The sequence below is a fragment of the Meleagris gallopavo genome, chromosome 29, assembly GCF_905368555.1.
Source record: "Meleagris gallopavo chromosome 29, MGAL_WU_HG_1.1, whole genome shotgun sequence".
In the NCBI taxonomy this organism is placed as follows: Eukaryota; Metazoa; Chordata; class Aves; order Galliformes; family Phasianidae; genus Meleagris; species Meleagris gallopavo.
In genome coordinates this window covers 2,062,188-2,085,273 of record NC_139432.1, presented here as the reverse complement: position 1 = coordinate 2,085,273, position 23,086 = coordinate 2,062,188, and the positions used below count along the sequence as shown (strand labels likewise).

The 23,086-nt window shown below is 41.4% G+C and overlaps 1 protein-coding gene across 11 annotated transcripts in view; it reads right to left on the bottom strand.

Moving 5' to 3' along the window:
- Positions 1–23,086, bottom strand: part of TLK2 (tousled like kinase 2) — a 43,829-nt gene that overhangs the window by 12,420 nt on the left and 8,323 nt on the right. For 9 of the 11 annotated variants that reach the window (XM_085211332.1, XM_085211335.1, XM_085211333.1 and 6 more), the window contains 11 exons: positions 20,379–20,450; positions 18,092–18,161; positions 16,937–16,980; positions 15,796–15,891; positions 12,903–13,070; positions 12,251–12,346; positions 9,275–9,367; positions 7,792–7,902; positions 6,295–6,431; positions 4,694–4,846; positions 1,071–1,137 (listed from right to left, as the gene is read on the bottom strand). In XM_085211332.1, the coding sequence (XP_085067458.1) occupies positions 1,071–1,137; positions 4,694–4,846; positions 6,295–6,431; positions 7,792–7,902; positions 9,275–9,367; positions 12,251–12,346; positions 12,903–13,070; positions 15,796–15,891; positions 16,937–16,980; positions 18,092–18,161; positions 20,379–20,450 (1,107 nt within the window). The remainder of the gene's footprint in view (positions 1–1,070; positions 1,138–4,693; positions 4,847–6,294; positions 6,432–7,791; positions 7,903–9,274; positions 9,368–12,250; positions 12,347–12,902; positions 13,071–15,795; positions 15,892–16,936; positions 16,981–18,091; positions 18,162–20,378; positions 20,451–23,086) is intronic. The other 2 variants (XM_085211340.1, XM_085211342.1) reach the window with 2 other exon arrangements.

The following is a 23,086-nucleotide window of genomic DNA, read 5'->3' as shown; positions in this document are numbered from 1 at the left end:
GCTTCAGACAATGCCACGATCCCAGAACATTACTTCATTTTCCATTAAGATCCATTTCCAAATGGGATTCCTCTGTTCCAGGGTGCCACTTTACATGCCAGACAACCTGCAATTAATCCACTCCAGCAATGCGGAAGCTATAGAGCAAGTATGCCTGCAGCATGCTCCTGCTCGTATCACATATCTGCACCCACTGGACAATAAAATGTAATGGGCAGCGTGCCAGCAGATTCCATGTGTGCTTTAACTTTCCCTCACCACTGAAAATAACGAGGTACAGCAGCATTAATGAAGCCTTGCATTCAGCTGAAGTGTCAAGGTTACAGGAAAAAATATTTAGTGTAGAGGTTGTACACAACCACCTCAGCAAAGATGGAAGGTTGGCAGTGTGTTGCATTTCCACTTTTCCTGTTTCACTCAGGAAAAAACTCTTTGGCCTTACAGATCACACTGCTAGTTAGGAAAGTGGCAGAAAGCCTTCATTTTAGTTTGACTTCATCTGCTAAGTGTCCCAGAAGTTTTATTTTTACAGTTTTGCAATCACGTTGAAAGCAACCAGCAGCTTATTGAAATATAAGCTCACTTGCAGCTGTCACTCCTACTGAAACCAATATATGTGAAAACAACAATGCCTTCTACCTACCTAAACACAACTATTACTTAAAAGACTTTACAGATCTGTTAGAGATAGTGCGTGACAGAGACATGGAAAAGCCACTGCTGCTTGCAGTTTGTTTTGTTCTTGTCATTTCTTTCCCTTGATCCCCTCCTTCATGTTCTCTCATGCTAAGCACATTCAAAGCCCAGCTCCAGGCAGGCTCTATTGGCAGAATAAGATGCAGCAGAACTCCCATCATGAAATCCTAACTGTGAGGACATCATTTATTTGCTGAAGTAAAGAGCAACACTACCGCCCTGGAAAATATGATTACAAAATCCTGAGCATCCTTGTCAAGTAACAAAAACCTCTTGCTTAGCAAACTAGTGGGAGTGATCTCTGCATGAAATGATCCTGTTTGGAGAAATACTGAGTCAGAAACCTACCTCAAAGCCTTCTCTGCAGTTCTTACCTTTTTCAGATGACCCAGTCGGAGTTTGAAGATTTCTTCCTGTTCATGGTATTCTGCTAGCGTTAACCTGCATGGAAGAGACAGATCCGAGGTGTTGAATTTCCACGTGTGTTAAAGCACATGACTTGCAATCTACACCTTCTCCTATGGAAGCAGTAACTGCACAGAGTATGTCAACATCCAGCAACCTTTTTTTTTTTTTTGGTTAACTCCACAATCTGCCAATCAAGTAAGAGACCAAAAGCTGAACTTTTAATAAAGCACAAATCAATTTCAAATTCAGGTTCCTAGTAACACTTATTTAGGATAGTGTGAGGATTGTGACACTACACCTGGCTACAGCAACACTGCAAACTGAGCCATGAACTGGGATTCTGAACTTTTGTTTCAAGCTGTCAGGTGGTTCCAGGGAAATCATGGGAAGTTTACTTCACTTTTCCACATCTCTGACCCTGCAAGCAGCTACAGTGGGATAAGGAAACAACTGCCATTTTTACTGATGGTAAATAACATGCAATGTTTCCATTCTCAGCAGGAGGCAAAATTCAGCCTTACACTAAAACAGTGATAGGTTCCATCCCTAGTGAAATGTAACGGTGCACTGAGATCTGTGAAGTTACAAAACAAATCATTATACTGATTTTCTCACTGCTGCCAACATGGGTAAAGGCATCATCATGCATGTGAACATAAGGTTATGAAATCCACATCAATCGCATCTGTTTACTTTGTAAGCAAGATAACATGCGAGAACATACAAATAACCTTTCTGAACCTAAAATTAAGTCCAAACCATGCCTCAAGAGGATCCTTGTTGCAGCAGTTATGCTCTGTATAGTACCTAGTACAGAAGTCAGCATGAGTTCTCCACAGCACCAGTATCACACTCAGTTTCAAGAGGAGATGGAGCCCTCTGTCTGCTGGGCTGTGCTCCCTCAGCTCACCTTACAGCCAACTGAGACAATGTTGGATGCAGCTGGTTCACTGCTCGTCTTGAAATGCCACTACTTCCCTCCCCTGCTTACAATGCAGAGGGGCTGCACAGCTGAAACAACTTCTACAGCAGTTTTTAAGCAGGTAAATCTAACACAAAACTCACAATGCTCCCTTTGAAAGGATTTCAACCATAAGGAAGTGCTTATGACAAATTGAAGATATGTACCAAAAACACCTGATATGATAAATGTTTATGTGATGCCTCATTTCATATAGAAGTGTGCTATTCCACAAGAAAAATACAACAGTCTGAACTTGGATTTAGCTTATCTAAAAGGCTTTCCCAGATGTTTAGGTCTTTGGTTGATGTTGCTGTGCAAAGAATAAAAAGACAACTGAATAAACCAGCAACAAGCTTTCCACAAGTTCTTGTGCACAAGAGGAATGCAGAGCTAAACACCAACAGTCTACTCACAAAGCAAGAGATGTAACGAGTACCAGGCTAGCACTGCCCAAAAAATGCCATGTTTGCAGCAAGCATTACAAAAACCAAGAAGGCTCAAAGACAAACACTGTCCTGTTTCAGAAACACAGCCTGAAATGCACTACTTCTGGTACAGCTGAGACTCTAAAACTGCCCAAGCTGTTCAACAAACCTCAAGGTTAATCCAGCAGATAATGTCTGTGAATGACAACACGTGCTTCATTCAGGAGAGTGATGCTGGGACAGGGTATGTCTGAACCTACGTAATGAAACCTTCTCCTTTCTAAGGCACAGCAACAGCCGTGAACTTAAGAGGAAACAAAAATCAAATGAAATTATTTGGCCAACCACTCTTGATTCAAGTTTCATAAGCACTTACGTTCAACTTGCATAGAAACCACTGTAAGAATTGCACAAAAAGTAAAACCTCCCTTTAACATCAGGAGGATGTTGTACCTGAATCACATCAGTCCAACAAACACATCTGCGTGCAAGTAGTCAGTCACTGCAGCTGATTACAAAACCAGTGTATTCATCATAAGCTAGAACACTCCAAGTGAACAGCTGAGCAGTTTTAATTAACAACACGACAAGCAACTCCTCTAAACCACAAAGATAAAACCTTAAAATACAATGGTGAAGAATGACAGAGCAGCAGAAACACTAAGAAAACTGGGCAGCACAAAAAGGCTCACCAACATAACCAGGTAGAGAGGAGATCACCTCAAAGCAGGCTCTCTACAGGCAGAAACTCACTGCATATCACAGATAAACATCATGATTGCCAGGCTTTATCAAAACCCACATTGCCATGCCAACAGCATAAGCTTCAATGCAGCTGCACTCTTCTGTTAGGTAAAACCATCACTGCACAAATTGGAAAGCATTATGTTGTTGCTCAGATGGGTGACCACATCCAATTTACTTCTCCAAAATCCATCTGCCATTAAAAAACTCAGCTTTAAAAGCGTATGCAGTTGTTTTTAAGCCCTCTTGGCCACAGTGAGGGGTCAAGATCTCCATTCAAGCTACGTATTTGCAGAAAGCATATACTGCCACTCCTATACAGGAGACCTGACCAGTGTCAGCATCCTACCTGGGGTACCACTTTGGCAAGTGAGAGCATTTCAAACACACAGCTAACCCAACCATGTGCCACCTTTGCTGCAGGTGGGAAAAAAAAAAGTGGGAGCTTTTGCTTAATATGCACTTTTCAAAGTGCAAAGTGAAAGAATACAAAGGGCTCCACAATCTCTAAGTAAGGCCATAACAAGGAGATTTGACAGTGCAAAAAGAGAAGTGTCACTGAGAATTACGATATTAGCCAACAGCAATAAAATGATGACTGAAAAGTAGACTTGTAGAAGCTACAGGGAAGTACTGACTGCCCAGAGTGGGGAGAAAAAGAAGAAAGGAAAACTAGGTCATGTACCTCAGCAGCACATTGCGAGTCAGTTTTATTTACAATAAGGTTACTTAATGTGATTTCCAACAAGAAACAAGCTGCTCAGGGTTTGGCTTCAATTTCTAAGTAGCAAAAACTTTTAAAGAAGTAAGAGCAACGACTAAAAGTTCTTGTGAGAAGCTTTGTTCTCTAAGAGCTCCAGCATTCCCAAAGTATTGACAACTTGAAAAACAGAAGGAGATCTCCTGTGAGATGAGAGAGCAGTACTTAAATAATGCTTCCATTTCCCTCATTCAAATATCTGGAAAGAACTGCTTTTGAGATACAGTTCAATGTATTATGCACTGTCTTTATAGAGAACCTTTTTTCTCAGTACACCAAACCCATTCTTTGAAAAGCCTCACCAGAAGGTACACAGACATAAAAGCTCCTGAACAAGTATTTTTTTTTTTAAGCAAAGTGTTGTAGTGTTATCAAAACTAAGGGTGAAGTCTTTTACTTCTTTTGCACATCGCTTTTTTCAGCTCTCTTGCTGCATCAAGTTTGAAAACTTACTGCATTCAAAAGAAATTAAGCTCACAAAAATTCCAGACTCAGCAATGATCCATGTTTTACTCCAATGAAAACTATTTAGAACTGCAGCCAGATGTTTCTGAATGCCAGGCTAATTCCACACTATTCATTTGTGCGTGTAGTGAAGCCTAGAGGCAAGGGCAAGATTCCATTTCCCAGTGGATATTTTGTGCTCTAATCAAAGCATGCAGCTTTGCAAGGCACAAAGAAGGCCACAGAACCTACGTTTCATTTTCTGCTCCGTTGGTTTTGTTCTTGCGTTGCTTCTGCTCATTGCTTGCTGGGGGGGTCTGGCCCATTGCAGGTGGCTTCCGTTTTGCTAACATTTTTCGTTGCCTTTCTATTTCTTCCCGCTGGGAATTTATCCTTTCCTGTTGCCTGGAAAGATGAGGGCAGAAAAAAAAAAACAAAAACAACACAAAGCAGATAACTAATGGAATGTACTCAGTCGTCCTCAGCATCTGCTTTTAGCAGACTTGAGCAATGAATTCAAATCAGCTGTACTCTTAGATTACCAACAAAATACTCTTGTTCAGAAAGGGAGGATGTGCCAAACATTGACTCAGTTTTGTTTTTTTTTTTCCCAAGGTATTTTTCACATAGAAGTGGATTCTTTTCCCGGCCCACAGAAACCTTTCAGTCAGTGAAAGGTTTTATTCATGCAGAGGATATCCAAAACCAAGGAGCTGCTAACCTCATGGAAAACCCAGGGATCTATGGTAAGTCACTAAGTTTCCACACGCTTTTTTCCTAGAATACTCTGTTCTAAATCCTAGACTTTCCTGTTTGAACTGTTCCTCAAGTCTGGCACTGTCTGAGAAAGTATCCCTATGCTTTAAGGGTACAGTTCAGTTATCCTTAGTTTTCTGAAGCACAACTAACACCATTCCCAATTTCACAAAGAAAAGAGTCTTTCTGTTTCAGAGGGGAGACTATCATAAAGCTGCCTTGTACCATTTTATAGTGATAAAAGCAGCTGTGGAATTACAAACCAAATGACTTGTGAATTTAGATGTTTAATTCACATTTTAAAACAGACTGAGATTGCAGGTAAGGATTCCAGAAGTATTTCTTCCATGTCTTACAGCTCAAACTAAGGAGAATATTATCAAGTTCACAATCTGCATCTAACAACATGTGTGCCTTCTATCAGACCATAGAAAAATTAGATGATTTTAATGGATTATACACAGCTCTCTCTATGCAATTAATTTGCCAAGTCCTACTTAAAGGTCGAGGCCAGGTGGGAATTTACTGGATATTTCCATTAATATCCTGCATAAAAGGGTGTCTGATCTTCGTTTCCAGGTTTCTGCAGTTACTTTGATCACAGTTACCAAAAGGCAAAAAAAGTTAAATAGCATGGATTTTCTTTTTTTTTTTAAGCTTTTTTTTTTTTTTTTTTTTTTCCTTTTAAAGTTAGAAGGGAAAGCGGGGAGGGGAAGATAAGCAACTTTCCTGGATGAATATAAGCAGATATGCAAACCAAATTGATTGGCTCCGGATACACAAGAGAGTCTGGTCTCCCTCTCCCCTCACTCTATGCATTGCACAGCCAGACAGGTGCACATAGAACACCTAACAGGGCAGCCTGCCTCTTTCCAACCCAGAGGCCAACTCAAACAATTTGACTCCAGTTTTAAGTCTCTGGAGTTAAGTGGAAGCTTATTTCTCACTGAAAGATTCCTCACTGTCTGTAGCTGAGTCCCTGTGTGATCCTTTCATACATCAGTCACACCGTCCTCCCATTTTGACATGCAAGACATCACACACAACTGCTTAGTTTTTCCTTTTCTGCCTCTGTAGGTAAAGAAAACTGTCCTCACTTGATGAGGTTCTGGAAGGCATAGCCATCTGTCCACTGCTCAGTGAAGGACGCCCCGTGCCGCACCGTGGTGAAGTGACCCAGCCTCAATCGATCCTGCATGCTCTTATCTCTGCACGCCATCTTCTCCTGTTTTGACTGAAAACAAAACACGTGTTAAAATAAAACCCACAGATTAGCAGCTAAGAGTTAGGCCTTGTCTAAACTCACTTCCAATCCTTGACACCTTTTCCTCTGTTCCAGTACTGCTTATCTGAAACCAGCTGAACTTTATTGGTAAAATTACTGATGGTGCTTCTGCAGTCTGACAGGTATTCATTTGATAGCTTCTCTTCTGGCATTTCAGCTATTTTCTTTCCCATTATTGCTTGGACTGCTTACCCATTCTATCATCAGTTGAAACTCAATTTAACAGTAGGATTAAAACTATCTCTGCATCAGTAGCTTAGCTGGACTTGAGACACATCTCTGACCGGGCCCTTATTCACTCTAATAGGAGGTGAAGGAGGAAAACACACCCCAAATCAACGTTAAGACTAAGATACAATGATAAGCCAACTCAATCCTAGCCAAACAGCACTCCCAGAAGAGACAGCCTCAATTAAGACTCCAATAGAAAAAAAGTGCTGGTGGTATCTGTCACAGAGTATTTCCTGTAAGTGAAAGAAAGTTTCAAAGGCCTGAGATGAGAACAGCAAAGCTTCAGTCAATTAAGATTAAAGATGAACCAGCACAGCTCCTCACTGGAGCTACAGGCTGCTTATCTGAACACCAGGTCTACGTAACACAGCCCAGAGTTACAAATCCTCCCAGAAAACGGAGTCCCATTCAGCCAAGAACAATCAGCTGAGTGACAAAAGCAAACCAAACAGATTGCCCACACTGGCCAGCACCCTGGTATTCGTGCCCATCCAGTGCCCACGAACAATAGGTATTATTGGCCAACAGGTGAAAGAGAATCAAAACCCCACATTGTTGAACTAAAAGGAAATCTGCAAATCTTTCAACAGTGAAGCAAGCTGGATGCCTGTAAACAACAGCTTGGCAGTTTCTCAGCGTCTTTATCATGTTATTTTAGGTACTGTACAAAGCAATGATCTCCAGCTCCGCCATTTGAAAGAAAAAGGTTTTCAATCACTTGCCCGTGTCACAGAGCATATCTGGCAATTTCACTTCACAATGGGACACTGCTCTTGTACAGCAGGTGCTGGACAATGGTGCTTTTCAGGTATACAAGTTTCAAAGCAAGTAACTCCTGCTGCATTTAGAGCTCAGACTATTTCACTTAAGCAAGGGAGATCTTGAGACTCAAAAATAACCAAACTAAAACATTCTGAATGCTTTCAGTCTTCAAATTACATTCCTATTTGCAGAGAAACAATTCATGACAAAATTCCAGTTGTCTCTTATCACCAGAGCAATAGGAGCAGATTTTCACTGCCAAGGAAGATAGAGAAGCTTTCAAATGCACCAACTGTGACTGCAGCCTGCTGCTCACCTTTTCTATAAGGAGCTTCTTGCTCATCGTTACACATCTATTCAACCTCTCCTTGTACTTCTCCAGCATCTTTTGTTGTTCATCTATCTGCCGTCTCAAATCGCAGTTGGCCTGAAAGAGAACAGAGAAGACAAGCCTTTAAGTCACTCAGTGAGAGCCAAGCTGAGCACTACCTAGAAAGAAAGCTAGCTTGAGGCATCAGATAAAGGAAAGCAAAGCAGGCAGGATAAAGGAGAAAAACGAAAAATACAAAAAGGCCATGTTTCTCTTCTCTAAACATCCAAAGAAAGCTCTTGCATTTTTAACCCATTCAAACCTTAGCACCCTACAAAACATACAAGTGTTACCATTCTCTTACATATGAAAAACTAAGGTACAAAGAAACTAAGCACAAGGATTTTATTATTTATTTTTAAAGCAATTGAGACCTCGTCACAGCTATCTCAGTCAACCCTGGACTAGCCTCTCCCTTTTAGCCACAATACTGGCTAAAGAGTAAAAGGACAGACTCTGCATTTTCAGTTAAATTCTCCTCTGAGCTACTGTCCATCAGCCCTGCTATACAGACTTCTCCCAGTAACACTGCCACAGTGCACAGTGGTATTTGATGTGCTACTATTTTCACTGATAAAAAGTTAAATTTAACCCTTCCTTTTCCAACCAACAGCTTCTGATTTAACTGATTTTCTGATAGTAAAAATCCTGCTCCGTGGATTGTTTTCCCACAAAGCCACGTGTGCTTCCATGTGCATCTCTAAGAGCATGCCTTAGTTTTTAGGTACTGAGACCAGACACACACACAGTCTTTGCTCTTCTCCTTTAGTGCATTTTCTAATCCTTTTCAGCACTTCACAAGAGATGCCCCTCCAGCTGATGAAAGGCAGATCAACTACAACCCCTCCATTAAGAAAAAAACCTTTAAATCAAGGATCTCATCTTTTACTGAAGAACACTAATGAGACAGAGAAGCTTTACTCCTTAGGTTTGACCAAAATACGTGCTCTTCATCTCTGTTTGTTTCACTGATTCATAAATCAACACTTCAGAATAAACTCCCTACTGAGAGGTTGCAGAACATGCTACTAAGCAAGAGGCAGGCAGCTCCCCAGCATTTAGAAGGGGATAATTCTGAAGAGAAATATCTTAAGTTAGCTAACAAAACTCACAACAGGAGTGCAAAAGATCAAAGAAAGACCAACCCTGCTGAGGAGACAAACACCTGAGCTTAGCTACAATGACTCTGCACTACAGAACCACACTGTTACAGCTGCCTTGGTTGTGAATTCAAGCAGGCCCAAGCAGAGTGCAAACCAGATAATTATTCTGAGAGTAAGAGATGATTGATTTGTTTTAACCCTTGTGAGTGTTGGTTCTGCAAGTGGTACAGTACACAAAATGCTGCACTGCAGCCCAGCTGGCGCAGGCGATCTTGGTATCTTTAAATAGCAGCTTTTACAAGAGTTGTCCCACTTCAAATACTTACTCTTAGTAAGTCATCTATCCTCCCTTCCTTCTTCTCCAAGTCAGAGTTCTTACTGTTTTCTAGTGCAGATATTTTTTCCATTGTGAGGTCCGACTGTAGAGAAAAACCACCATAAACCACATTTAATAAGAACAGCAGATATTTCACAGTTAGCACATTTCATCACAGAATAACCCTCTTGAAGCTGAACAGATTTAAGAACAAACAAATCCCATCCCATTTCCCAGGCTAGGGGATGTCCTCCACTCCTCATTTTCTTATTGTATGATGGGGTCCTTCAGCATAGGAGGCTTGGACAGTCAGCACAAAGGCCTAAAGCTCTGCTCTGAAGAATGCAGACACAACAAGCTACCACCACCTCCACATGCTGCCTGTTTTGTTTTAAAGCTGAATTTTGCCAGCCCACAGTGGTCTCTAACACTCAGCACCCTTTCCTGCAATACAACCTGCGCAGGAAAAAAATGAAAACCAACCCACTAAAACTCACCCCTCAGCTGGAAAACCAAATCAATGGCCACAAACAACCACTGGCTAGACAACAGATAGTATCTATATGTTTGGTTTTTTTTTTTTTTTTTTTTAATCAGTCTTGGCCAAAAATGCAGGTTCTTATTTTAAAATGTAACAGATTGACATTATTTGTGTAATTAGGCACAAGTTTTTCCTTCTGACAAACTGATGTGTTTTTGCCCACTAGGGTCCCAAACTTTACTGTTTTTGAGTGAAATCTGTTGGGAAAATTGTACCGGGCGCAGCATATATCAAATACCTTCACCCAATTATATGATATGCCCATAAATGAAATACAAAAGACATGCTATATTTTGCAGCAACAAGAATATTTCAAACTCAGGATTCCAATTAATTGGTAGGGAAGAAGTCAGTACGCACATGAACATAACATCTAAAAAAAAAAAAAAACAAGTCAGCTCAAGGGAATCTTGCTCCTTGGCTGCAAACACAGATTTCACCTTTACAGCTAGAAAGCCACTATCCTGGTTCTGAGAAGAGTTAGCAGAGACTTACCTGCAAAGTTCTTAATAACTGTTCTCCAAATTCCAGGCTTGCCTGGAAGCTAACACCACGAAGCAAGAGACAAACTTGGCAGACTGAACACTGTTACTACTCTATCCAGTATGGGAAAGATCAAAATGAACACCTGCCAGCACTGCATCTCAAGCAAGATGAACCTAAATCCTACAAGATAAAGAGAAGGCTCGGGCAGGTCACCTCACTGCTGCCTTCACTTCATTTATGCTTCCTGACAGCCTGCAGGAGGCACACAAGACTAAAACTTTTGTGGCTGTTGAAAACTCAAGACTGTATCCACTCAGCCGAGCAGCAACAGTTTCTTCAAGTAACTGAGGGTTACATCCACTTGTCAGATGCACATACATGCTTGCACCGTGTCAGATGATGTCATGCTTCAGGATGTATGCTCCTACATGCACGGTGATTTATTTCACCACAACTCACCTTGCCTCAGAGAACTTGGAAGGCCCTCACACTAATGGAAAAAGCTAGGGAAATCATGCTCATACTCCCTTGCTTTCGGCATTGCCAAAAAATTCAAGCTGGAAATCTCCGAATATTTTATTTTCCCCCATCTATCAACCTCAAATAGTTTGAGAAAACAAAAATGTACAATATTCTCATCGCACAGGCAGGCAGCTTTACAGATTTTTGCCTTAAGCATCTACTACATCTGCATCTCTGGAAAATACAAGGAAGCCAAGTGCTGGCACAAAGCATTCTAAGCTAACACATCTCCCTTCTTAGGGAAGATGGATGCTGCATTCTTGTTGAGCACAGGAGATGATAAGAATATCTTGCTCGCTACAGCTGGTACCACTATTTTAAGCAGTGATGTTGGGATAGCAGAGGCTGACATCTGAAAAGCCTCTCTGGCAGGTACTTGAGCTTTGGCATCATTCTATCACAAGCACTAGCAAGATGCAGGGATCTTCACAGACCAGCATTTTAACAATACAGACAACAGAGCTGACCCCAGCGACATGACAGGTCTCAGAGATGTTAGCTAGTTAGCATCCCAGCAATTCTTCATGCACAAAGAACTTGTACCACCTGCTGGGGAAATGGAGAATGAACTTGCCCCAGCAGTGAAGCTATTTGACACAGACTGATGTGTGAAAATGACTGACACAAAACCGACTGCTTAGAAATCACTGGAGGGAAGGGTCACTCATGGAGAAATCAGAGATGAAAATCAAAAGATTAAGAACAAATGAGCAAGATGCACTGTAGGTAAAGCTTAATGTCCTGATATGCAACAGAGGAAGATGACAGAGCTAGAAGTAAATCTTGCTGTAACACCACAAGAAGAATCTTAACAGATTATAAAAGGAATCACAAGACTGGCACAAATAAAACAGCTATTCCTCTTCTTGACTCCAGCTCACTGAACTTGCTGAGAAGCACCTTTGAGAAGACATCACGTCTCACCTTCTCAGGGCAAACTAGGTCACAGGTGTATTCTTAACAACTGCAGAGGACAAAGAACTTGCAGCTAGGCTGTGGGTATTTGTGTAATCAGTGTGGATGCACTCATGATTGACAGCACTCAAACAGAGGTATCCATAAGTGCAATTTACTTTATGTATTCACTAGTAAGGAGATGAAGAACATTCAGGATACAACACAACTGAAACGGACAGGGCAAGACAGAGCTATTCCTCCCCTGAGCATCTTCTCATGCAGTTGAAAAGCTGGCCACAATACTGACACAGAAAAGCCTCAGGAACATATCAAGCAAACTCCAGTAGCAACAGCTGAGAAGTTTCCTTTTACAGGATTAAGAACAAAGTTCAGTGTGATTCACCTTTAATCAGTACAGTTAAAGACTAAGTTGGTACTACCAGTTCTTTTGGCATTGCGTCTATTTCAAGTGGTGTAGAAGACAAGCTACACCAAGTTTAAATCTCATATCCAAGAGATGTATCATCTGGTAAGCTATACCTGTGACTGTTTGTGCTGGATGGAAATCTGTTTTTGGGAAGTGCAGGAATGCTCAGTGTTCCCTGATCCCGTAGAAGATGGGCTGCCTTGCTGGGCCTGCAAAAGAAAGTCAGGGTATTGTTATATGCTCCTCAACATGATTGCTGGTGCCCATGCAGATACACTTATCTTTACATGGGAGGTGTAATCTGGCCTGGGTCCCATACTTTTATGTTAAGGTTTAAGAATGCTCTAGAGACTTAGTTCATTAACACAAGAGAATCAGCTGCTCTGAAGAAGTCTGGCCCAACCTGCTAAAAGACAAAGCTTTTAAAAAACCTAGTATAACTCATGTCAGCTGAGATTAAGCTAGCCCAAAATTTACACTTCTAAAAGCAAGGCTGTACTCCATTCCTTTTGATTTTCACAGTCGAGCAGGCACTCACACTACTGTTTCGACCCACATAAGACTTTTAAATTGTTAACTTAAAACTCAACTCATTTTATTAACAAGCAAAGCCTGGGACCTAGAACTCTTCACAAGGAAGAAGAACTTACCAGGAGATGGTAGACTTGGTCATCAATAAACCAGGCTGCACTTGAGCTCCTTCAAATGCCCCATCCCTCAACTAGAAACATCCCCTGGCATTCAAGTCCTTTCAGAGCTGCTCACCGAGACAAAAGTAAAGCAGAGGCCACCTCCCCTCTGTGCCAGCTGCTCATTCTCTAGCCGCTGTTTCGCCAGCATCACCGACATCAGCGTTGGCAGAGCAGAGTGATCCTCCTGTGGTTCCTTTGCTGTGCTGCCGTCTACCCCATACAGCGGCTGCTCCACTCGCCGCTGTAACACAGTCAAAAAAAAGACAATAAACTTTTTTTCCTTTTTTTTTTTTTTTTTTTTTTTTAATTTAAATTTTTTAAAAACTGATTCTCTGACTCTGCCAAAACTGTTGTCAGTGAAGCAGCTGCTCTGGAATGGACAGGCAGCACGGTGAGGTTCTCATCATTCCAACTGGATTCCCAGAATGTTCGTTCCAATGTCAAACATCAAAAAGGAGATGAAGTTAACAGTTTAACAAAATAACAAATGGACACACAGGACAGAATTCCTTGCCAGTTGACACACCTTTCCTTTGAAAATATCTCTATTTCGGAGCCAGCGGGGCAAAATAGGTCAGAGATGCAGAAGTCACAGTACATTGCAACTCTGCTTGAAGTTACAATACTTTGTTTATTAAGGACTCATTTTAACAGTCAGTTGTCATAATAAATTGGTTACCCCAGTAAAGTAAACTAAGTCATAACTGCTAAATGCAGCAACCTAACCACGTCCAAGATCCAGATATCAAGTAGCCTCATTTCTGTCATTAAGGCAGGGATAAACCACTTGTGAGATAAGCAAACACTAACATATCCCTAAAATTCTTTACAAAGATGCAGAGCATCTGTAAGGGCCAGCTTCCTTCTCATACAGTGGACACATTTTCCAAAGGTGATCCAGAAATGGGGTTCAATAAGACAAGAGTTATCCGAGCTATGTTGATTACAGCACTCAGACTTCAAAAGCCAGCCCATGACCACTGAGATTTGGCAGCCTGATAACACTCATCTAAGTCACCCCAAGCCATAACTCTGGGCCAGGCATACAGCACAGAGAAAGCAAGAAGTCAGATCAGGCTCTGGTTTCTCTTAAAACCTAAATTGCAACCTGCAGCATGTTTTCTGCCTAACGTTACAGATGTCAAGAGCTTTCTTCCCCCAGTGGAACGTCTGTATATGAGAGCGACCTTGCAAGAGGCTGAAGACCTGCACGTCGTTCTTCTGATCAAAGGAGAAGCAAGGCAATTTAAAGCAGTCAAGAGATTTGAAGACAAGAAGCAACAACCTGATGCTGCTACAATTCCTCTGCAAGTCCTCACTGCAGAAAATTTCCAGAACAGCATACATTAACTCCCAGGTTTGGAGCAGGTTCATCTCGCTGTGAAAGACATTTTAACACTCCGCTCTCTTCCTAGACCACACTGACATCTGCAATGGATAAGATATTCCATCTCCTCCAGTTTCCATTCATCCCCCCATTTTTAGGGCTTAGCTCAAACCGTTGGTATTCAGTTTGTAAGAAGATGATAGATCTTACAAATGCACGTAATAGTTTGTTATGAATATGCAAACATTGCAAGTTTAGCTGCAAGAGTAAAGAAGAGAAGATAAGAAACACAAAGAGCACCTGCTCAAGCAGAGAGACAAACTGACCTAGCTCAAACTAACTGTACTATCAGCCTTCACCACGTGAGAAATGTTTTGTTCAAACTTTTACCTACTCAATATATACAAGCAGAGAAGAAGAAAAGCAAAGGAAGACTCATGTAGTCCCATTATAAACACTTGTAGGGTATTTCAGCTGTTGGAACGAAGAGCTCTCCCTACTTTTGGAGGTATTCTTTCTTTCATTAACTTCTTTTTAAGGAGGAGTATTAGTGAATTAATAAGACAAGGATGATCAATTATAGATACATTTTGTACTTATAGACATTGAAGACATCTAGAAGCACAGCTGAAGCTCACCCTAAAAGCAGCACTGCAGAGTTTCAGTATCTAGTAACATATATTGAATTCAGAGCTGGGATTTAGTTCAGTACACATTCATGAAATGTGCAAAGGTCTCTGCAGAATAATGTAATCAGTGAAGTCTTTGCATTTGGTTTTCGGGGTACTAACCTCTCCCACAGTGCTCTGTGCTTCAGTGACACTCAACAAATACTGAAACATTTTAAAGAGGGGTGATGGCAATGTTCAAAACTAGAGATCAAATACCACGGCCTCTGAATGCTGCTTTGCTAGTTGAAAGAAATTTCTTCAGATTGTGCAAAAACAGCTTAAAATACTGGTTACTCCTTCATATTCAGATTGTGCAGAAATGCTCAGACAGCAAAATTGAATTATTTAAACAAAAAATACCAACAGATGTGCTTGTATACACATCTCTTTGCAAGCTTTTGCTAATGCTCCTCACAAACCACATGCACAGACAGAAGGAAAAGATTTTCCCAATATTACGATGGTATGCACATCTTTCCTTAGACCCAAAGGGTGAAATCAAGATCAGAAATATCACTGTACTGGTGCTACACAAGCATACATGATACTCCCAACTTCATGCAGAAGTTCATGAGCCACACTAGAGTGCAAGGTAACAGCAATTAAACCAGTTCCTTCTTTTATTAAGGACAGCAAGCCATCTGTATCCACACAGCACATAAAAATACAGACTGTGTGCATGCTTTAAGTTCAGATAGTGACATCATTTGCTGGACTAACAACTGCTGCAGGATCCTAAGCATTCAGCTTTGGTGCCCAAACCCAGTTTCAGCTATAAAAAACAAAGCACAACAACACAATACAAAACCAACAAACAAAAAAACCACAAAGAGAAGCGATTAAAGACCAAGTGAAACCACTTACCAAGAGACCTTTCCTTCCTGTTCAGAACATTTTATCACCTGCCTGAAGCACGGCCACCAACAGAAGCAATGTGCCACCCACACCATCCCCAGGAGAACACTTACTGGTAAGGGGTTGGATAAGGAATGCTGCGGTGATGATCTGGCAACTGGTGGCACACTTCTACCAGGACTGGTTCCTGGGCCGCTTCCCCCAGCAAACTGACCAAAGCAACAGATTTGATCATCAGTAATTCCACACAGATACTGCACTTCAGTAAATTTAACAGAGAAAGAAGCAACATGATATTAAAGATGAAGCCACACAGGCTCCGGGGACTCATTTAAACAAACTGAAGATAAGCTGGAAGGAAAACTTTAAAATTTCATGTGTTGTTGTCAAAAATAACAGCAAAAGTACGTACTTCAGACAAACATTTACATTTGCACTGGGTACATTTCTCGTTTTAAGACAAAAGATATAAGCCAGCTCATCACTAATGCGTGGCTGTACACTAATTATTTACTGTGCAGAATTAGGAATTCAATTCTCTGTGAGGAGGTGTGTCTAACTGTGCACCATGGAAGCATTTGTGCCAGTTGCTGTCGAAGATGAGATATGTAAGCAGCTGGGCAACTGGTCTACTTGGTACAGGAATTGTTCTGCACTGCACCATCATGGAATCACGGAATGGCTTGGGTTGGAAGGCACCTCAAGGATCATCAAGTTCCAACCCCTCTGCCATAGCCAGGGCCACCAACCACCAATACACCTCACTTATAAAAAACTTAAACCAGGAAAGAAATGAGCACTAATAAGCAGTTGATTTCTGATTCCAAGCTAATGAGTAAAATAAAGAACAAACTTCTGGGGCTGGGGGGGGGTGGGGGTGTGGGAGGAGGCAGGTAGATTCCTTTGCACAAGATCTTGTATTAAAGTAGGTTTGCATACTAAGAGCTCAAATATCCTCATCCAAGATCCAGGTGCCAGGCCTACATTTACATAACCACTCTTTAAAATAAAAACCAAAACTGCTTTATCGGTTGTTCAAAGAGAAATTAATTTAAAAACCAGCTTCCAAAAAATCTCACATCCTCCACCCAACCACAGTTGGATGTATCAGCTTAACATCATCAATCAATGACTCCAAACTATTATTATTTAATACGATAGATCAATAACAGCAGTCAGATTACAGACCTCCATCTGCAGATTGTGCACAACATGAATTCAATCAGATTTCTCAATCCGTGTAAAGGTACTTACCTCAAAATAGTCACTAATTTTATGTCCTCTAGGAGTGCCTTTTCCTACAAAGAAAAATGAAGAATGAAAATCAAAGAGTTTATATATATATACACACACACACACACACACACACACACACACATATATATATTAAGAACAGAAATTATTAAGTAGTTTTCTGAAAACTACTCCTATATTTCATCACTCTTTCCCTGTACTTCTTTAGGTGCAACACTGACCATGACAGAAGCTTCTAAAGAACAAAACACTGCCCCAGGGTTACAGCTCTGTGCAGTTGTTGGGAGGGTTTAGAGTTGACAATTCAATTAACTCTCAATTCCAAACACGTCAAATCTAATCAAACATCATTTGTACTTGCTGAAGGACTTAAAAAACACGAAACCTCGTTGGACATTCCACAGTTCTCCAAACTTTCCTTCAAGATGAGGGCAGAGCAAAGGGTACTTTTACCTCTACTTTACTCCATCACCTTCACATAAATTACTGCACATTAGATTTCTCACAAGCATCCCTGTAAAAGTTAGAGAAAAAACTAGCAGTGGCTTAATAGCACCTCATTAAAAATTAGCCCTTCTCTCTTACTGCAGTATTATCAAAGCCATTCTGTCAACGCAATCCTCAGTACTTTCTTTTGAAGAATAAAAGAAATAAATCTGCCCCTTCGCCCCATAGGAAATGCAAACTTGGACCGAAACACTCTGGTTCTTCTCAGTACTTTGAGTCAGCACTGTCTGCCTTATACTCAAGTACAGTTTGTTCCCTATTTGTTATGGTGAGAACCTCCTTTAACAAAGCAGGCATACGTCTCAAATAGGCAAGAGAGAGTACATCCTGTATTCTGAAGCCTGGCTGCAGTATACATAGTGACATGGGACCAGAACGACACTGCAGAGATGCCATATTAAGCCTTTGGGCAGTCTGTCCCAAAAAATCTAATCATTTGGGCAAATAAACTGAAGATGAGTGTTTTCCTGCCAATAAGGACAACAAGGTTCCCAGAAGAGAACTACACCATCACGGAGTAGTTCACAACAAGCTGCCTGACACACCCTTGAGAAGAGCCATTAGTTTCCTAAGACACTGACTGTGCAAAACATACACAAATCACCAACCATTCAGAAATCCTACAGCTGGGTCAGGAAAATGGATTACCTTGACTGGTCTCATATGCTTCTGCTTTCCTTTTTCTATTCCGCTGGTCATTCTGTTTTTTCTCAGGAGTCTGTTAAACAATACTTCAAAATTAACATTTCTGCAGTTATTCCAAAGTTTAAAGAAAATGCCAAAACACAATAATCTGCTCCACATCCCCAGTGGCAATTTCATTTCTCTGGTGCATTTGCTTCTACTGCTGGTACTTAAAGAAACAATAGCACTCAAAGAGCTGCTACCTTTGGATACAAGCACTGCAAAATGGACAGAACACGGTTAGAAATTAGGTTAATTTCTTCCCCCTGTCCCCCCTTTTTAATTGCAATATGCCAGCCTCACAGTTAGCAGAACAAGTTCACATAAAAAAGTAAAAATAAAACAATCTGTGTAAACCATTTCAGGATGACTGCAGAACTGGCACAAGGGACGTAGGGTGGCTGAGAAGAGGACAGTTCATCTTCCTGAAGCTGTTTGCACACGGCTGGCAGAACTGTGCCATCCATTGGTGCACATCTGCAACCTTGCACAAACAAAGGCAGAGTTCCCTGAGATGGCAGCCAGGAGAAAGCTGCCACAGATGCAGCACTTCATCTGGATTCGGTTTGTTTTGCATCTGTTCTCATTAAGGTGAGAGCAAAAGGGACCCTGGCATGGTGCATTCTGTGTCACCAGGGTCACATATGTGGCCAACCCTGCTGAAATCGTGAGGAAACACAGCACTGGAAACAGCTCACTGAGGCTGTTGGAAAGAAAGATATCTTGTCATTTCCATCACCGTGTGATTAGAAAAAGAATCTCTTATCTATCCTAAAGAGTCCCAAATGACTTCCAAGCTATAGGCTTTGCAATCGCTTCAATCACTGCAAAACTGCAGCCCAGGGGCAGGAGGAAAACCACAGTGTGCAAAACAACACTGGGGGGAGGGAAAGGCATGGGCAGAAAGTTTGTGGTAAACCTAAGCTTCGTGCTCTTTGGAAACCAAAGTCCAAAGTACCCTGTTTAAGACCTCTGCCAAAAGACTTGCTCACAGTAAGCACAGAAATCAATCTACCTCCTTTAATAGGATGAAAAGGATAAAGCTGACACAACCAGAACCCAAACCCAAGCCTGGCTGCGTCCCCAGTGGATGCTGGACACCTTTGGTCCCACATCACCAACCAGGCCATCGCTGTCATGTTATCTTGGTAAGATGATGGAAAGCTTGTTAAGACTGAGGTGGCCACTGTGACTGCAAAGCATTTTTTAAAAATGAGAGGCTAAAAAAACTCTGTAACAATCAAAAGAGTTGCTGCACCAGCTCCAGCATGTGTACAAGTGAATGAAAAAGCCTCCTCAGTGCTGAGCGAAGAGCAGCTCATGTTGGAGTGACTGTAACAGCACAAGCCCCACATTACAGCCTCCGTGGAATTCTAGGCATATTAATGAGAGTCAGTTTCAGTTGTTTTTCCACTCAAGTACATTTATATAACCAAAATTACACACAACGTTATCTTTTATAGACTGAAAAGCCAGGAATGGAAGATTTGATTATGTAAGCTTGGTCAATTTAAATCACTCCACACAGGCTGATCAAAAATCAAGTAAAATAAGACTTAATGCTCAATCTTTCACTCTTAGCTGTACTTGCACAGATACTTTGTTCTTGAATGACTTAGCTTCACCAGACACCTCATATCAGTAATGTCACATAATAGAAGGAAATATGGCCCACAACTTACCTGGTAATTGGGTGGAAAGCTCTTTAAAGCCGTAAGAAAATGGCCTTTAATTTGAGACACTGTTATATGAACATGTGATTTTGAAACAAAAAAAAAAAATTAACTCTGCAATTCATTTTACTGCTGCTTTAGCAAGTGTTTAGAAATAGCTGACACTAAAGCAGTGAGTTTAAATGGGGACAAAGGATCAATTTTCACCTCCCCACAATTCTACAGGGCGGCTCATGAGAACACTCAGCTTTGTACAGACTTCTGCAAATCCACATTTTTGATAGGTAAGGCAAACTTTTCCATTAATGCCCTCTGGCTTTTTGTTTGACCAAAACTTTATCCAAAACCCACAAACAAATCACAATGCAGCTGAAAACAATTTCATAAGCTGAGTTTTATGAATATTGTGTTTTTTTGGGGTTGGGTAAAATGTGCCTGTTGCAGTGGGAAGCTTTAAGAAGGGTTGTTTCACAGCGTGGTCCAAAGGCTGTGCTCACTCCCATAAAATTCATTCTACACTTTGAATTCAATCGTGTTTAACTTAAACTGGATGACTGTTTGGGTTTGTGCCTGCTTACCTCCAGTTCTTTATCACTGAGAGAACCCACGCTGCATAAGCTCTGGTTGGAAGACTCGCTATTTAATGGACCCTAGTGGAAAACAAGCAAATATAGTTAGAAAATTTCCCTACAAGGCAGATACACTCTATCACACATTGCATCTCTGGGCAAACTATGCTGCACTAAGCCACGTGGATACAGCAGCAACATGGGTCAAATATCTATACACATGGTAGTGCACTAAAAACTCCACAAGTCATAGGGAACAAGACTGAAGCCAGGCAGCTTTTTCTCAGTATTCTGATTAGGCTTTTGCAATTATGTCTATTTCTGCATCGGTTTAATTCCTATTTAACCACAGTCACAAAGCCGTCAAGGCAGTACTCACAAAGGTCTAAGACAGCTAACTGGCTTGAGAAACAAAACTTCTGATGTTGAGCAGCATTAGTTCAAAGCACAGGTCTTTAGGCAAGCATCTGCTTGGCCTTGGCTACAACTTTAGAGGCAAGACATACATTACTGATATCAGATGCTGGCAGCACCACCATTTTTTCTTTATTTTTTTTTATGTATATTTTTTTCCACTAAGAAAGCGAACAAGTTGTGTTAACAGCAGTAAAACTGTCACCCACACGACAGTCCCTCTCACCAGGCTACTTTATGGGCCCACAGCTGAGCTGCCATAAGAGCAGTCGCTCCCAGCAAGCTGATGCACAAACCCAAGAGGCTGGAATAGCTTTATCAAAACAGTATCCAGATACCTACAAGAGTCTGACTGCATCTCTGCAGGCTCTGCTGGATACACACCTACAGCTTTAGGTATCCAAGCATTTTGCAAAATTATTTTCTAAAAAATCGCTATCAAAATTGTTTTTAAGAAAGAAAGAGAAGTGAATCATGCAAAGTCACTGTTTTAGCCTATTGCTCTGACACAAAAGTGTCCTCCCACAGCCCGAACTCAAGAAATGTAGACAAATTTGACAACGATATAAAAACAAAATCCACAATTACCGATGGAACGCATTAACAGGAAGAACGACACGATAAAGCCACCTCTCCATTAATAACTTGTGAGCATCTTTTCCCGAAGATTCATTCTATTTTGGCATTCTTATTTTTGCAGTAAGCGCTTCCCACCAACCAACCCTTCCTCAAGGCAAAGCTGCTTCTCATTACATGTTGAACAGAAGACTTAGGGGAGGGTTAGTGCAGAAGCCTGAGCACCACAGAAGGATCCCACAATAGATTACTTTGGAGGGTAGCAGTTCTCCCTTCCCCACTTATAAGAAAGACAACCTCCATACAGTGAAGCTTGTGACACAACCTAGCTATTACTAATCCCTATTCCAAGCAGGCATCCACACAAAGCAACAGTTCTGTTTACCTTCTGTGTGACGCTGTGAATGTTAACTAGAGAATTTGTTTCTCCTTAAAGGACATGCTTAGTTGCTTCAAGGAAAAAATAAAAAATAGAAATGAAAAAAACAAACCCAAACAACCTACACTTGAACAACTCAAGAAGCTACATGTTCAGGAATCTTGTTCAGAATCAAATTACTTAGGAACGTGGCAGATGATAATCTTTAAGGTGGTTGGATGGGGACCCCTGGAGATCATCTAGCCTTACCTCCTGCTAAAAGAAGTCCTGTACATCAGGCTGCACAGGAACCCACCCCCTTCAACTCATTGTTCAATTAGCTCAAGACACTGCAATTAGCACAAAGACATTTCACCTTGTGTCCTCAGTGATACAAAGCTTAACGTTTCATTGTGTCCTACACTAACAACCAAGCTTTCCACACTGCCCCGATCCTTCCCACTGTGATGGGGCATAGATCTTACTGTTAGAACTCTTGGCTGTCCTGGCCATTTACTTCTTGGTCAACAGGAATTAACAGAAGTGCCAGCACTAACCTTAAGCACCTCTATGTGCTCTCAGTGATAACAAGGATAACATCTTATGGCAAACCTGACAGAAAGTTAACCTTCTCACCCATGTAAAAAGATTGTTTACAAACTACACAAATGCTGTCCCTCTACATTGCTTCACTTTCTCTCATGAAATCAAACCTGAGCAGCATGGCTGAAATGTCAACCTTCTGTGTGAGTGTGAAAGCTTGATTAGACACAGAAGCATCTCAGCCAATTAGCACTCGCTGGTCTCAGACGGACAGGTTGGGGTTCTGACATCATGAAGATGAAAGTGAAAGTTGTTCCCACATTTGCTTCAATTTCCTTGCCTCCATTTTGCACATGGATAGCAAATGACAAGAACAGCTGCTCCCGAAATGCCACATTTGAGCTTTTCAGGAACACTGCGGTTGAACGGATGTTCTCCATGGGGCCGGGCTGCACTGCACTCCAACCTGTAATAGTAAGCTGATGAAGCCATCCGTAGTGAGAAACAATCCTAAGATTTTTCAGAAATCCAGGTTTAAACTCATGTAATCATAGAATCACAGAATGGCCTGGGCTGAAAAGGACCACAACAATCATCTGGTTCCAACCCCCTGCTGTGTGCAGGTCACCAACCAGCAGCCCAGGCTGCCCAGAGCCACATCCAGCCTGGCCTCGAATGCCTGCAGGGATGGGGCATCCACAGCCTCCTTGGGCAGCCTGTTCCAGTGCCTCACCACCTTCTGAGTGAAAAACTTCCTCCTAATATCCAACCTAAACCTCCCCTGTGTCAGTTTAAGACCATTCCCCCTCGTCCTATCACCACCCAC